General features: G+C 43.7%; 1 protein-coding gene across 2 annotated transcripts in view; it reads left to right on the top strand.

Moving 5' to 3' along the window:
- The first annotated feature begins 337 nt into the window (after positions 1 to 337).
- ME3 (malic enzyme 3) overlaps positions 338 to 14,759 on the top strand; it is a 126,219-nt gene continuing 111,797 nt past the window's right edge. The window contains exon 1 of one of the 2 annotated variants that reach the window (XM_074535110.1): positions 338 to 479. Coding sequence is in view for 1 of the 2 variants with exons in the window: in XM_005485788.4 (XP_005485845.2) it covers positions 648 to 842 (195 nt within the window). In the remaining variant the exon portion in view is untranslated. Of the gene's footprint in view, positions 843 to 14,759 lie in introns of both variants that reach the window. The other variant, XM_005485788.4, reaches the window with a different exon arrangement.

Genomic DNA, 14,759 nt, shown 5'->3' with positions numbered 1-14,759 from the left:
AATAAATAACATGAATAAATACAGGTTATATACATTACATAACTACATGCATAGTAAACACATTTTATGTACAATATACGGTGTACATAATTTTCCCATACGGAATTTACGGATTATATGCAGCTTGAAATGCCTAAGCAACCACGGCTGTTCACACTCCTGGACTGACAAGTTCTTTGAAGATGCTCTTTCAGGACTAACAACTCATGGCGAGCGGCTTTGCTCCGCTGCCCTGCTCCGAGTCCCGCCAAGGTCCCGTGTCCTTGTCCAGGGTCCCCAGGCAGCAGCCCCCACCGAACGCCTTTATGGCGGCTCTCGGGGGCAGTGCGGGCATAGAGGGGCGAGCACCGCATGGCCGCGGCCGGGCAGCCCCGCTCCCACCGCCACCCCCGGGCCGGACGTGCCGCGGTCCCCGGTGGGGGCGGGCCCGGCCCGGCTCCCCCTCCCCGCCGCGGCCGCCGCCGGCTGAGCCTTAACAGGTAACGGAGGAGGGGCGGCCGCCGCGGGGTTGCGGCGGGATCTCCTTCCCGGGTTTCCTTTCGCTTCGGCGGGTGCGCCGCGCCGGGCTCAGCTGGGCAGGGCACGCCTGGGCCGGGCCGGCCGCGCCCGCCCAGCCCGCCGGGCTCCCCGCGGCAGGAGCGGCGGCGATGGTGCCGGTGTGCGGCGGGGTCTGCGCCCGCCGCCTGCTGCCCATGGTGGCGGCCGGCCGGGCGCCGCTGCTGCTCGCCCTCAGCCGGGCCCGCTGCAGCCAGGCAGCGTGCACCGGCCCGGCCGGCCCCGGCCGCGGCCCGAACATCAAGAGGCGAGGCTACGACATCACCAGGAACCCCCACCTCAACAAGGTGCGTGCCTGGGCGGGGGCGAGGCGCGGCCGGGCCGCGGGGAGGGCGGCGGGCGTGGGGAAGGCCTGGAGCGCAGGTGTCCCGGCTGCTGGGGCTGGCAGCGTCACCCGTGACCGTCCCCAGGGAGCGGGGACGGTCCCAAAGGCTGAAATGCTGCGGAGGGGGAGCCAAGGGTTGACCTGAACGGAGCCCGGGATGCGTGATGGGTGCCCGGCTGCTGGCTCGGTACTGCGGCCTCCTGGGGAGCCGGGCACCTGCCTCCCCTCTGGCCGCTGTCCTGCTGCCGCAGCGGCATCCACAGAGCCTGAAGTGCCCTTGCCTGGGAACTGAAGCTGTTTGCCTGAAAGCACAAAAAATTGGGATGGAGAAAATACAAATATAACTTCTCTTTAAAGTCCAATACCAAAATCTGGGGTTTTATATGTATGTATATATGTATGTGTATATATATGTGTGTGTGTATATTGTTTTATGCATGTAGCTGTGAAACGGATCGTTTACACTTCCATGATGAAACAAGCATGTGTGGCTGTTCTTGTTTTCACTCTTCCTTTCATAGCGTATCCATGGCCACTACCAAAGCAACATCTCGCCAGGCTGAAGATGTGTTTGTCATCAAAACTGTGGAAACATTAACAGTACAGTTGTAATAAAAAGAATTTTTTAAAAATGCTTTTGGAGAAAGTTTTTAGCAAAGTCTACAAAGCATGTGAAGTGAGACCCAATAACTTTACTTTATGTGATTTGAAGGGAAAAAATAATCTGGGTGCCAATATTGGGATCAAGTATGTCAGACTCAACTATGCTGGGTTCTACTTTCTTGTGCTAATATTAATAGAAATAACTACAAGTGTGTTATTTACCTAAAATGAGCAGGTATTGAACATGGTATTGAAATTGATTGATTGTTTGATTGATTGGGCTGTTACTATTTGTCGTATGCTTGGTACACAGTTATCCAGTCCATGAGCTTCCTATGTTGTCTTCCAGACTGGAGACCCTTTGGATGACCACTTTTGCTTTGTGTAGGACACTGTGCATTGAGTTCCATCTTCTGGTACCATTTCAGCATCCACAGAGATGAGTCCCTAAGGACCAAGGCATGTGATGACACTGGATATTACTCAAAATGCAACAACTTCATAGGCAGTCTGGTTTGAATCATTATTGCCTGTGTGTAAGGCTGAAGAGAAAGGGACTGCCAACTAGGTCATAAATAACAGTAATTTGTCAGCATTAAGAGGTTTTGATGGGTGCTTCATGGTACTTACAAAGAGTGACATAGCTAATGTTTCTTGTTTTCTTGCATATATGGATTTGAACTGAAAGTGCTTTGACCTTTCCTCTATGTAATGCAATAATAACACACAGTTGAATCTGGTTGATGCAAGAGTAGATTTTTAATGTCCTGTTCTGTAATTTTCAGAACTGAGGCTTTTCTTGAGTGTTTTGCCTCCTCCCAGTGAAATAAAGTATTTTTCTTGACATTTAAATGGAATTTTTGGCCATGTGAAGAGAAGGGTAGACAACTGTTCCTGTTAGAGGAAAAATGTACTGTGGTGTGCCATGAGAAGTCTCCCAGCTGGCCTCCAGCCTGTGTGTTTGCTGTTTGTTACGTTTCTCAGTCGCTGTGATAAATCATCTGCAGAGCATCCAAGTCAAGACAGAGATGGCTTACATCTGTGGTAAGAGATAAGGACTGCCTATGTATGCACCTAGGTAACCCATCATTACTAAACACTCAAGACCTCCTTCCAGGCTTTTCTAAACAGGCTTCCATTTCTCTGTGGCTCTTAGCAGTTCCTTGTAGCCTCTGAAGAGTTACCTGTGTTCAGGTGAAATGGTGTTTTTCAGGCAGTTCATGTCTTGTCAGCATGGTGACTCTTTGGTCTGCTGTGCTGCAGCAGTGTAAATCAAAATTAGGGATCCCCAATTTAGGTATGTTTTCAGCTGTTGTACTCTCCTCACATTGCAATTGCTCTTTACTCCTTTGGTAACTAAATGCAGGCATGGGGTTATTGCTGTTTTTTCTGCAGTGGATCTCACTTTAATCTAAGTTTTCAACTGACTGCAAGCAGCTCTGCACGGAATAGTCCTTACATCTCTCCAAGAACCTCCAGAAAAAATATTCAGAAGTGAGACTTAATGCGGCAAGTGTTTCACTGCTTTATTCAATACCATGGGTGTTTTATAGCTTTTGGATGAAGTTGAAGCTGTCAGTCTGAAGCTGTCAAGTGTGTGGTATTTATTCAATGAAGAACACTGTCCCTTCAGCAGAACTGCAGACAGATTTACAGTCTGAGGTTATTGATCCGAGTCTTTGCTTGCTTACTAGGTTGAAGGTGCTTTGAAGAAGAAGCAGACTCAAAATCTGCTGCTGGCAGGTCCTCTGTAATATCCTAAATATTAGTAAAAGTGATAGCAGGCTGTCCTCTGAGAAGTCTGCCTGGTTTCCAAAGCTGCCTGAGAAGAAGAAGAAAAAGAAATCCAAAAACTAGTTATGAATTTAATAAATTTGCAGTTGTTTCTTCCCTTTGATCTTTGTTTACCATGTACTACATTTTTTACTACTGTGGTATTCAAATACTGTTCTTCCTTGTGTTGTGAAGTGTGACGGTCCCATGTTTAATCCAAGGACAGGACTTGGGAAACATCAGCATTCTTGTGAGAGGTACTTGCAGCTTTAAAAGGCAATAGCAGTTGCTGTTATTTGTCTGAGGAGTCTCAGAAATAACAAAAGGATGAAGAAGAACTTGTCATATGTTTTTATGAAGTGCCTCATGAAGAAGTTGTTTTCCAGATCTGGAATACCATAAAATTGGAAAGCCTAGACATGTTAACAATGTCAGATAACCACAGAGCACTGGTAAGAGTGATCGGTGGCGATCTAATGAAAACTGCAGGGACTGAGAAATAAGTCTGTTCTACTGTGGGACCTCAGCCTTGTGAAAAGCTGATTCAGTGCTCAGACCCTGGGAGGAAAGATGGGGCCTCCCTTACCCACTGCCTTGTTTATCAGAGCTGCTGTGTGTTTGGTGTGGTCAAGTCCATGTCGTGTTCTCTCTGACACTGCTGTCAGTTCTTGAGATTTGTGCAATTCTATTCATCTCACATGTGCCTTTTATGATTCCCAGTTTTTCCAGGGACTCTGTCAAACTCATATGCCTTTTTTGTATTTGAACAAACAAAGGCTGAGCTGGACAATTCCCAGTTTGACCACACACCTGCAGGGACTCAAAAATCTTGTTGTGTCCAAAATTGATTATAACTTTGTTCATGACATCTGACTGGAAGGTTGATGACACTTCTGACATTTTTCTGGAAGTTCTAATTTTGAGATAAATCATGCCTGCTTGGAGATCTGCCATCACAAACAGATGCAGCACTGGAGGTCACAGTTTGTTTTCAGAGTGGCAGGATATTGCCCTACTTGAAGGGTTAAGATAATCCATTAAACTTTCCTGCAAGTGCAATGCAGGGATCTGACTTTGGGGTCTCTGAGTACATCTGGATTATACTCTCCTTTGATGTGCATGCATAGTCTCCATTTTTTTTTCATGGAATGTCATGATGAATTACAAAAAAAAAAAAACAACCAAAAAAAAACCACCAAAAAAACTAACAAAATTACTAGTCTGGATCTGTAAGAATCAAACCTTAAAGAACTGCTGTAGGCTTCTGCACTGCTGTATACACGATTAAAATGCAGAAAGGTTGTTTGTCCTTCAGCTTTGCAGGGATTGGAATTGAGCTAACCGAGGGTTCTTTGAATAGTGTCAGTAATTTGCCACTGCAGCTGAGAAACAAATCGTGTGATCTTGCACACGGCTGCACTTGGCAGCTGTGGTGAAACAGAGCTAAAATTAGGTGGATTTGTAAAATTATTTGATTTAAAAAAAATACTACTGGGCACAAGAACAGTGTGTCTGAAATTAGTTGGCAAGATCAGACCAAGGCAGAATTCTGTTTTCAAAGTAGTGAATCTCTCTAAATCCACAGGATTGAGTTCTTACAACTGGAGTTTCTCTTGCAGCTGGACTTTTCAGTTGGCTAGCTTTAAGTCTGATAGATACATAACAACTGGGTGATGTGTGAGGCTTTAAGTGTATGCATTCCAGTGTTTGTTAACTTGCCATCTGTTCATGTTTTGCAAAGGAAGAGTATGAGATGGGCAGAGTTTAGAGATTCCCCTCATATTTTTTCAAGAGCCCAAAACTATTTGAGCAAGGTTTGGGGGGCAAATTTTAGACTGGACAAGTTAATTTAGGGGGAAAAAATCCACTGGGGGTTGCTAAATACTTTAAAAAAACACCTGGCTTAGAAAGTCCCCAAACTGCAAATGATGAAAAGATGGGAGAGTGCAGTGGAAGAGTATCCTATTAACCTGTGTTATTTACTCTTCTTAAGGCTCGTCATTGCTGCAGGAGACAGTACGCTCATGTACATGAACTGACCTGATGGTGCTATTGAGTTTCTAGGGGTAACAAATAAGACACTTGCATTGCCAAACCCTGCAACTTTAGACCCAAGTAAAACTCTAGCTGAGAGATGAGTTTTGTCAAATCAGGTTCTAAATACTCTAGAGTAGAAAAGTGAGTGAGCTGGAGCACTGTGCATTGTGATGAGCCTTGTTGGTGCCTGGAGCAGAGGCTCTTTACATGTTTGTGCTTCATTAGTCAAGCCAACGTGCACGTATCCCCGTGACTTCAATTGGAAACAAACTCCACAAAGGTGAGCTTTGGCCAAATATTTTGGCAAATGTTGTGTGTTTTGGAAATATGATTGCTCAGTTAGATCTGTTTTGGCCATCATCCTGGCATGTGAACTTTCATTTTTATTTGTTTGGTGTTAGTGTCAATCATATTTTTCTGAGGCCAGATTGTCTTTCGGCAAGAACATTTCCCAATGTTTTGATGCCAAAGAACTTGTTGTTATGGTGTGGTCAGCAGACTGAGCCCAAACTAAATCTGTTGGTGCTTCTGGTATTAGAAGCAGCCTGCAAAAGTCCCTTTACTCCCCCAGCTTGGATTCCAGTTCGTCTCCCTTATAGCCAAACCAAGGAGCCATCTGCCTCCCTGTCTGCCTGCATAACCTCCTGCCAACACTGTCACTCTCCCCTTTGAGATGCTGCTAGTGCTTTGGGATTGGTGTTCCCATGGAGAAGCTTGGAAGTGCATAGGATATCTGTTGCTGTGAGAGTCAGAAGGGTGCTGATGCAGACCCTGCCTCTGTGCTGTACTCATCGGGTAATATGTTGGTCCTTGTTTTCCCTTCAGCCCTTATAAATGAGATTGAGAGGTCTTGGAAGCATTGGTTGGGCAGCTTTTATAAGTGCTGAGTTTATGCTTGCACTCAGTATAACATTTTAATAAAAATAAATTGGTTTTGGAACAAAATGCTTCTTTCTGTTTTCTGAAAATGTTGTAAAAATACCTTTAAAACTGCCTTTTAGTTGAGGAAATTCATCAGTTTGGCAGATGCTTATGTTGCTTTCTTTTTATCATGCCCTTTTTTTTGGAGAAACCTTAATCTTTACATCAGGCATGTTTTGGTAAGGCAGAGCCAAGAATGAATATAGCTCTGGTTTCATAGGATGGACTAAGCTTTTCTGGCACTTAAATAAAATTTGCACTTAAGTAACACAAAGTCTTTGGTGAAGAATATTAATATTGATATTGTTGCAGTTAGAATGGATTTAGTGCTGAATATTGCAGCTTGTTCACATTCCTATTCCTTCCATCTATTGAAATACCGGGTAAGCTACTAGTTGATTACTTTGGAAACACTGTAGATGTTGTCAGGAAGACTGAGCATATTATGTGTGGGGTAAATAGTGACCTCAGCATGCTCCAAGCCTTGCCCCTCATAAGTAGCACAACATACGATGTCACTGATGTTAGAGACTGTGCTGCTCACTCTTTCTGTAAAAAACTTTTTCCTAATATCCAACCTCTATTTCCCTTGACACAGTTTGAGGCTGTGGCCTCTGGTTCTGTCAGTTGCTGCCTGGAGAAAGAGACCAACCCCACCAGGCTACAGCCCCTTTCAGGGAGTTTAGAGAGTGACAAGGTCACCCCTGAGTCTCGTTTCTCCAGGCTAAACACCCCCAGCTGCCTCAGCCGTTCCTCACAGGGTTTGTGTTCCCAGCCCCTCACCAGCCTCGTTGTCTCCTCTGGATGTGCTCAAGTGTCTCAATGGCCTTCCCAAACTCAGGGCCCAGAGCTGGACACAGCACTCAAGGTGTGGCCTCACCAGTGCTGGGTACAGGGGAAGGAATGACCTCCCTGCTCCTGCTGGCCACACTGTTCCTGACACAGGCCAGGATGTCCTTGGCCCTCTTGGCCCCCAGGGCACTGCTGGCTCATGTTCAGCTGGCTGTCACCAGTGCCCCCAGGCCCCTTTCTGCCTGGGCACTGTCCAGCCACACCATCCCCAGCCTATAACACTGGAAGGGGTTATTATGGCCAAAATGCAGGACTCGGCACTTGGAGTTAATAAACTTCATCCCGTTGGACTGCCCATCCATCCAACCATTCCAGGTCTGTCTGCAGAGCCCTCCTACCTTCCAACAGATTGACACAGTCCCGTGTAGTCTGCAAATTTACTAATGAAAGACTTGATCCCCTCATCCATGTAATCGATAAAGATATTGAACAGAGCAGGCCCCAGTGCAGACCCCTGAGGCACACCACTGCTGACTGGGCCCAGCTGGATGCAGCGCTGTTCACCACCACCCTCTGGGCCCAGCCATGCAGCCAGTTCCTAACCCAGCACAGAGTGCTCCTGTGCAACCCATGGGTTGCTAGCTTTTCCAGGAGTGTGCAGTGACAGGCAGTGCCAAAGGCCATGCTGAAGTCCAGGTACACAACATCCACAGCCTTTCCTGCATCTGCCAGCCAGGTCACCTGAAAGGAGACAAGGTTGGTCAAACACAACCTAAACCCCTGCTGGCTGGGTCTGATACCCAGGCCACCCTGTAAGTGCTGTGTGATGACACTCAATATAAACTGCTCCATTACTTTACCAGGTACTGAGGCCAGGCTAACTGGCCTATAGTTACCAGGATCCTCCTTCCTACCCTTTTTGTGAATGGGGGTCACACTGGTCAGCTTCCAGTTATCTGGAACGTCACCAGTGAGCCAAGACTGTCGGCAAATGATGGAGAGTGGCTTTACAAGCTCATCTGTCAGTTCTCATCACCCTGGGATGGATCCCATCTGGGCCCATAGATTTATGAACATCCAAGCAGCTCAGCAGCGGCCTTCTCTTGGATAATGGGAGGACCATTCTGCTCCCTGACACCATCTACCAGCCCAGGAAGACAGCTGTCCTGAGGGCAAGTCATCTTCCCACTAAAGACTGAGGCAAAGAAGGCATTAAGCACTTCTGCCTTCACCTCATCTGCAGTTGCTAAATTCCCTCCCTCATCCAGTAGAGAACAAAGGTTGGTCTCACCCTTCCTTCTAGCATTAATGTATTTGTAAAAACATTTTTGATTTTCCTTTACAAAAGTTGCCAAATTAAGTTCAAACTGAGCTTTGGCCTCCCTAATTTTTTCCTACATGCCCTAGCAACCCACTTAAATACTTCCTGAGAGATCTGACCCTCCTTCCGAAGATGACACATCCTCTTTTTATTCCTAAGTTCTTTCAAAACCACCTTGCCCATCTAGGCTGGACACTTGCCTCATCAACTTGTCTTTTGGTACACAGGGACAGCCTGTTCCTCTGCCCTCAAGATCTCTGTTTTGAAGCATGCCTACCTTTCCTGGACTCCTTTGTTTTTAAGGGCTGCTTCTCAAGGAACTCTCTGAATAAGTCTCCTAAATAGGCCAAAGTCTGCCCTCTGGAAGTCCAGTATAGAAGTCTCATTGATGTTCCTCCTGATATCACCAAATATAGAGAACTCTATAATTTCATGATCACTGTGCCCCAAGTAGCCTCCAACCACCACATCTCCTGCCAGCCCATCTCTATTTGCAAACATCAGGTCTAACCTAGTTCCTCCCCTGGTGGGCTCACTCACCAGCTGCAACAAAAAGTTCTCCTTTGTTGTCTAAAATCTTCCTGAACTGCCTCTTTTTTACTGTATTAAGTTCTGCTGATTAGGAGAATGTAAATTGAATTCCTCTTTGCTTCTGCACAAGCCACCTCCAGAAGAACACTTGATTCTCCTACTGACCTTCATTCAGAGATGAGAAAGTTTGTTCTTTAACGAATAACTGTGCTCTCTTGTTACCCCTTGCTGAAGGTGGGACAGTTACAGTTTTTTATAGCATTTATGCCCCTCCAGGACTTTGGGATAGTTTTCTTTTCTGACTTGGTATGAATTATGCTAGTCTACCTTCCTGCCCTGCTCATTTGCCAGGCTGATGGGACATATTGTTCAAACATACCTTTTAGCAGCTCTCCTGTACTTCAGGTGTTTTATTCATTCCTCACTCTCAAAGAAAGCCTCTGCCACCACATACCCCCATGCAGGCAGGATTCTGGCATTTCTGGCACTGAGCCCCTGGCAGAGGCTGGGCCTCGAGTTTGATAGGAAAGCTGCCAATGCACATGGCTGCTGTAGCTGAAAGTTGGATGCTGCCCTGCACAGGAGGAGCCTTGCCTCTAACCTCTCTCTTAATTAAATGACATGCAGTACTGTAGATAATCTTATTTTGCTGGGGTTTTTTAGGTTTTTTTTATTGGTTTGGGTTTTGCTTTGTCTCTTTCTTTTCCTCTGTTACTTACTTTTTTTTTATCTTTTTCTCACTGAAATACACACCTGCTACCAAATCTTGAGCCTATTGTAGCACTCACCCAAATAAATTCTTTTTTCAGACTTAGCTTTATAGCTGTTGTAAGCAGGTCAGGCAGGCCTTGGTGCTTGGGAGAGAATAAACACTGCGGAAATTCCCTCTCTTTCAATAGAAGGCTTAACACAACAGCAAACCACTACTTTGAGTTTAGAATGTGCTCTAGTGGAGATGATGAGCATGTCTTTAATTTTTTAACCTCCTCTTTGAGGCCCAGGGGTGATGCTATCTGTCTCTCCAGACAATGTGACATTTTGATAAATGACTTCTGTATTGTCAGCCTAATACAATATCATTCTTCTAAAAATGTTTTAAATGGCAAAGCTTTTTATAGTTCTGCAGCTGCCAAACACAAAACTAAGACAGGGTAACTGAGCAGACTATGCTTCAGACAAAGAAAATAGGCCAATGCAAAAGTTTTCTGCCTATCAACCTTTTCTACTTTGCAGCTCCCTGTTGCATATGTAACCTTTTTCAACATGTGGACCCATAGAACTGAAACAGATTTTCAGTACCTATCTGTTTATATAAAAAAAAAATATTATCTCCACACCTTAAAGTCTTCTATTCTGATGTCTATCTTTAAAAAATGGTAAGTCTATTTTATAATAGGTCCCTATGGATTAACTGTGTTCAGTCTCATAAAACGTGTAGTTAAGACTTCATTGTGTTTCTATATATTGAAAAAAATAGGTTACTTCAAAAACAACAGTGCTATTTTCTCCTGGACAAGATGTCTTGAATGTTTTCTCTTTGGCTGGACCAATGGATTTGTCACTTTGCCTAGTGGTTAAATTCATTATGGAAACTATTAAATTCTGTCTAATCTTCATTTGAAGGGTTTGATGCAAAACCTGCAGGTGATTTCAGCTATGATTATTTGCATTATTTGGGATTATTACAAATGACAGAATGGATCAAACTGCCAAATCCTGTTATTTTTTGAAGTGTCCAGATTATTAAGGGTTTCTGTTATCAAGATGGTCTAAGCAGGGCAGAGGCTGGAGCAAGAGATAATCTGTTTTATTGTGCCTAATGATTTAAAGGTGAGGGGAAAGGGGAGAAGTAAGTCCAGGGATTTTCATGTTCATAGCCCTTCTTCTAGCAACTCTAGTATTTTGTATCCCCAGCTAGATTACTTGGTCCAACAAACAAAGAAAGAAAAATCCAGCAAAAAAACTCCAAACAGCCCTACCACCACCCAAGCCAAAAAACTTCTCCCTTTTAGCCATTTCTTACCTCACAGGGAATTTTATGTTTTTATGTTGTCACTTGTGTCTGTAGCAATTTCTGTGATAAAACAACTCCCTCTGTAAATCAGGTTCCTTGATCACAATTATTGGAGGGTCAAGTCCCTTCTTTCCCCCATACTGTATGAAGGCTTCTAGATCTAGCCGTCAAATGAGAAAAGTAATAAAAATTGTTTGTTGAAATGCTGAATCTAACTACTGGGAGGAAAAACATCTAAAAATTGTATCTTGTATCTCCCATTGTTTTGGACTTTATTTTTCTATGAAAAAACCTCTTTAAAATCTAGCAAAAAAAAAAAAATAAAAACACCCCAAACCTGCTGCAAGAGGAAGTAATTTGCAGTAGTGGAATGTGCATAAAGTCTGAATTCCAGCAGAATTCAGACTCTTTTAGGGAAAAGTGTTGTACAATGGTTGCAAAAGTGTAAAGGCACTTGTACTAGAACAGCTTAGCAGTTCCGGTGTTTTCTAGGCAAGAGACACACAGTTTGTGGGAGAGGATCCCAAAATACTTGAAGTGAAGAGGATATTGAGAAGAATAATTGAAAACTTCTCTTTTCCCCTGATGCCTGGTAGATACAGTGGCTTGATGTATGAAAGCCATGAAAAGCAATGATAGAGGTGACCATGTGCTCCAGGTAGGCAGAAAACTTTACAGAGAACTTTCCAAGTGGAATTCACTGCTGGTCTTAATACAGAGGCTCATTCTGCAGTTTCTGCTACCTTATACTCATTAGTGAATTGGCCTGCCATCAGTGGCTCATGAGTTTGTAAATTATATTCCAACACAGAAATAGATGTTCAAAGGTAAAGGTAAAATAAAAGAATTTTTCCTGTCTCAAGTTGTAAGGATTTTCAATGCACATACCACTGTGCCTTGTTGCTCATTGCACACATGCAGCAGATTCCTCTTACGTTTGGTAACTTGCCCAGGTTGTGATGTGCAGCAGTATTTATTCGAAGGAGATGTGGAACGTGCCTTTTACTCCATGTGCTGATGCCAGCAGCTTTTCCTGGCTTTTGTCTAGGGAGGAAAAATGCTTGCTACAGCAGAGCCCTGCCTGAGCATTGCTCTTTGGTTTCTAAGGGGCAGCGTAGGCTTAAGTTGTTGGGAGGGTTTCTGTTGACTTCAGTCAACTTTACATTGAGCCTTTTTTGAATTTAGGAATTCAAGCAGCTGCACCATTCAAGATACAAGGTCATTTTCATTACAAACTATGAAGGTTAAAGGTAGTACATTGTTAAATTTCATCATCTTGCTCTGTTAATAAATGGCAATTAAAATGAAAGCATGTGTAAAAAATTGTTCTTACTGATTGTTTAAGCCAAAGTCTCAAATCAAAAATGGAATTTATTAATAATACCAATTTCTACTGATAGATAATCCCATGAAGGCTCCAGCTACTCCCACAGTTGCGTGTCCTAAAAGTCAAAAGTGCATGTTAGTGTTCTTTATTTTAGTGTGGTCTGCCTAAACTCATTCATCTTGCATAAGAGCTTTGGAGTGACTTGCTCAGGGATACCTTTCCAATGCCAGAAGCTGTCCTCTGGCATGCAAGCAAGAAGAGGTGGACTTCTTCACAGACCTGCTGGAGGAAAAACGAGGGCACTAAGTAAGATGCCTTAGAGAGCTTGAAGCTGTCCTGCAGAGTTCTTGTTGCTTAATAAAATTTACAAAAGTGCCTTTGAACTGTGACCTCCCAAATGCCCATTGGTCAAGGGTAATGGGGTGGGGTTATGAAAGCAGAAGGAGTGCATGACTCAAGCTTGCTGAAACTGGGTCACTCTTCCTAGAGGCAAGTAATTGTTTTGTATTTAGCATGGTAACTGTATTTGAAATTATACGATAACAAAGTAATTTCTCATATAAATAGAAAGAAAGTGATGGGAAGGTGCTGGAAAGCAGCAGCGAGACTCTGGCTGCTGCTGTAAAATGGGTTTAGTGTTGGCCACTTTTAAAAAGCTTATTACATTTTAAAGATAAGCTTTAATGGAATTGGCAGTGACAGTGAAACTGTAACCAGATCTTGTTGTTTTGTGCAAGTGCCTTTCAGGTTTCTCTGCAAGGTCGAATGTCCTATTGACTGGCAGCTGGACTGTTTTCCTTGTAGGAATGTAACTGGTATTTGATGGAGTTCCAAAATCAGTTTCCCACTGTAGCCAAATATAAGAGTATGAGAGTCCAGCAGTTTCACTTCCTGCAAAGCTGGAAACCCCTGTAGCATTTATTAGGATTTCCTGCAGGGAAAGAGGGATATTAATCTTGTTTGACTTACAGAGTCATAATATTTGTGCTGCAATTTGTAATACAGAGCAAGAAGTTTTCAATTAGTATTTCCTGAGAAACAGCAAATTCAGTAAAGTAGATGCTTTTAACTTTTCAGGTTTTGTTGTTTTTTTTTTTTATTGTCAGCGAATGACTATAACATCTCACAGGAGCTTACATGTGGCACAGTGTTGGAGCAGGGGAGATGGCTACAGATCTGCTAGGACACAGTGAGCAGCTGGAACCTTCTCAGGTCTTTCTCAATGTCTGATTGGCACCACCATAATACACTCTCTGAACTGCAGCACTGTATCAAGTGTGCTTGTAGGAGGCAGAAACTCGTTGATAAATGAGTCACCTGGTCAGTTCATCACTGGTGTTAATTTTCCTAGTGTTGGAAAATTTTTCTCAAACTCTGAGCTGACTGCAGCAAACCCTGTTGGGGCCTGAACCAAATTGGCTTGAACTACTGTGAGCCTCCTTCCTTTCAGATTTTATACTATGGAAAGTGCTTTATGTCTCTTGAAAAGAGGCTTCAGCCTTTACTCTGGGGAAGCACTGTGTTTTCCTATCCAGGCAGAAGAATGCTTAGGTGAGGCTGAGGAGCTGCAAGTATGTGAGAGTTTCCAGATCTGTGGTAGGCATGGTTACTAGACCATCTGGACAAACTTTGTGCATTGTAGATATTCCCATCTCCATTCTGGATGAGATGGGGCAGGTATCTGGGGCTTCTAGGCATGCAGCATCTCCTCTGCATATAGGCTGTGCATATGCAGAGGCTGATCATATTTGGGATGCATTGGATTTGCTGTCCACTTGCAGACTAATTCATCATTAGAGACTGAACCTCTGAGCCAGCTCCCGGACGCTCCTGAACTTCCAGAAATCACAGGGCAACACCCAAAATCCTTATATTTTTCCCCAACAGGAATTCTAGGTAGAAACAGAGGGAATGTCTTGAGATACCTGTACAGGAGAGAATAGATCTCAGAGCTCATTCTTTAGGAAGAGCATCTCGATTCATGTTTGTTAATTAATCTGACAAATGAGAGGTGAAAAGAAGGTATACTGGAAGTTGTAAAGGTATTTTGCTTATTGCTCTGTAAATTAAGAAACATCTTAATTAGCTAGAATGCATCATTTATGTAGAATTTTCTCCAACTTGAGCGTAAAATGGAGTTACAGATTACTTTTTCAGTCCAGTGAGACTGTGGTTGGGCACATAATCCTCAGCTGTGGCTTCCAGATTTTAGCAAAATATAGAAACTATTGAATTTGAACATCAGGACTTGAAAAAAAAAAAACAGAAAAGGAAAAATGTGACTGAGAGAAATATTTGTGGCTTATTTCTTATTCCTAATTCTTGGGACTTTCAAGGCGTGTATCATTCACTTTCTGCTTCTCATTAATGAGTCATTCAGACTACTGGAGCTCTAACACACTGCTGCATTACATCAAGCACTTTTGAACTCTGTCCCATTTCTTATCAGTTATGGAGGACAGTTTCTGAATCACTGATAAGCATTCCAGAAAGGATCATGCAGTCATGGGCATCATGTTGTCATAATTTACATTTGGTTTTGGACTACTTCAGTGGGGAG

This window comes from Zonotrichia albicollis, chromosome 2, assembly GCF_047830755.1.
Source record: "Zonotrichia albicollis isolate bZonAlb1 chromosome 2, bZonAlb1.hap1, whole genome shotgun sequence".
Classification (NCBI taxonomy): Eukaryota; Metazoa; Chordata; class Aves; order Passeriformes; family Passerellidae; genus Zonotrichia; species Zonotrichia albicollis.
Note: the sequence above shows the minus strand (reverse complement) of the source record. Positions and strands in the feature narration are given on the sequence as shown.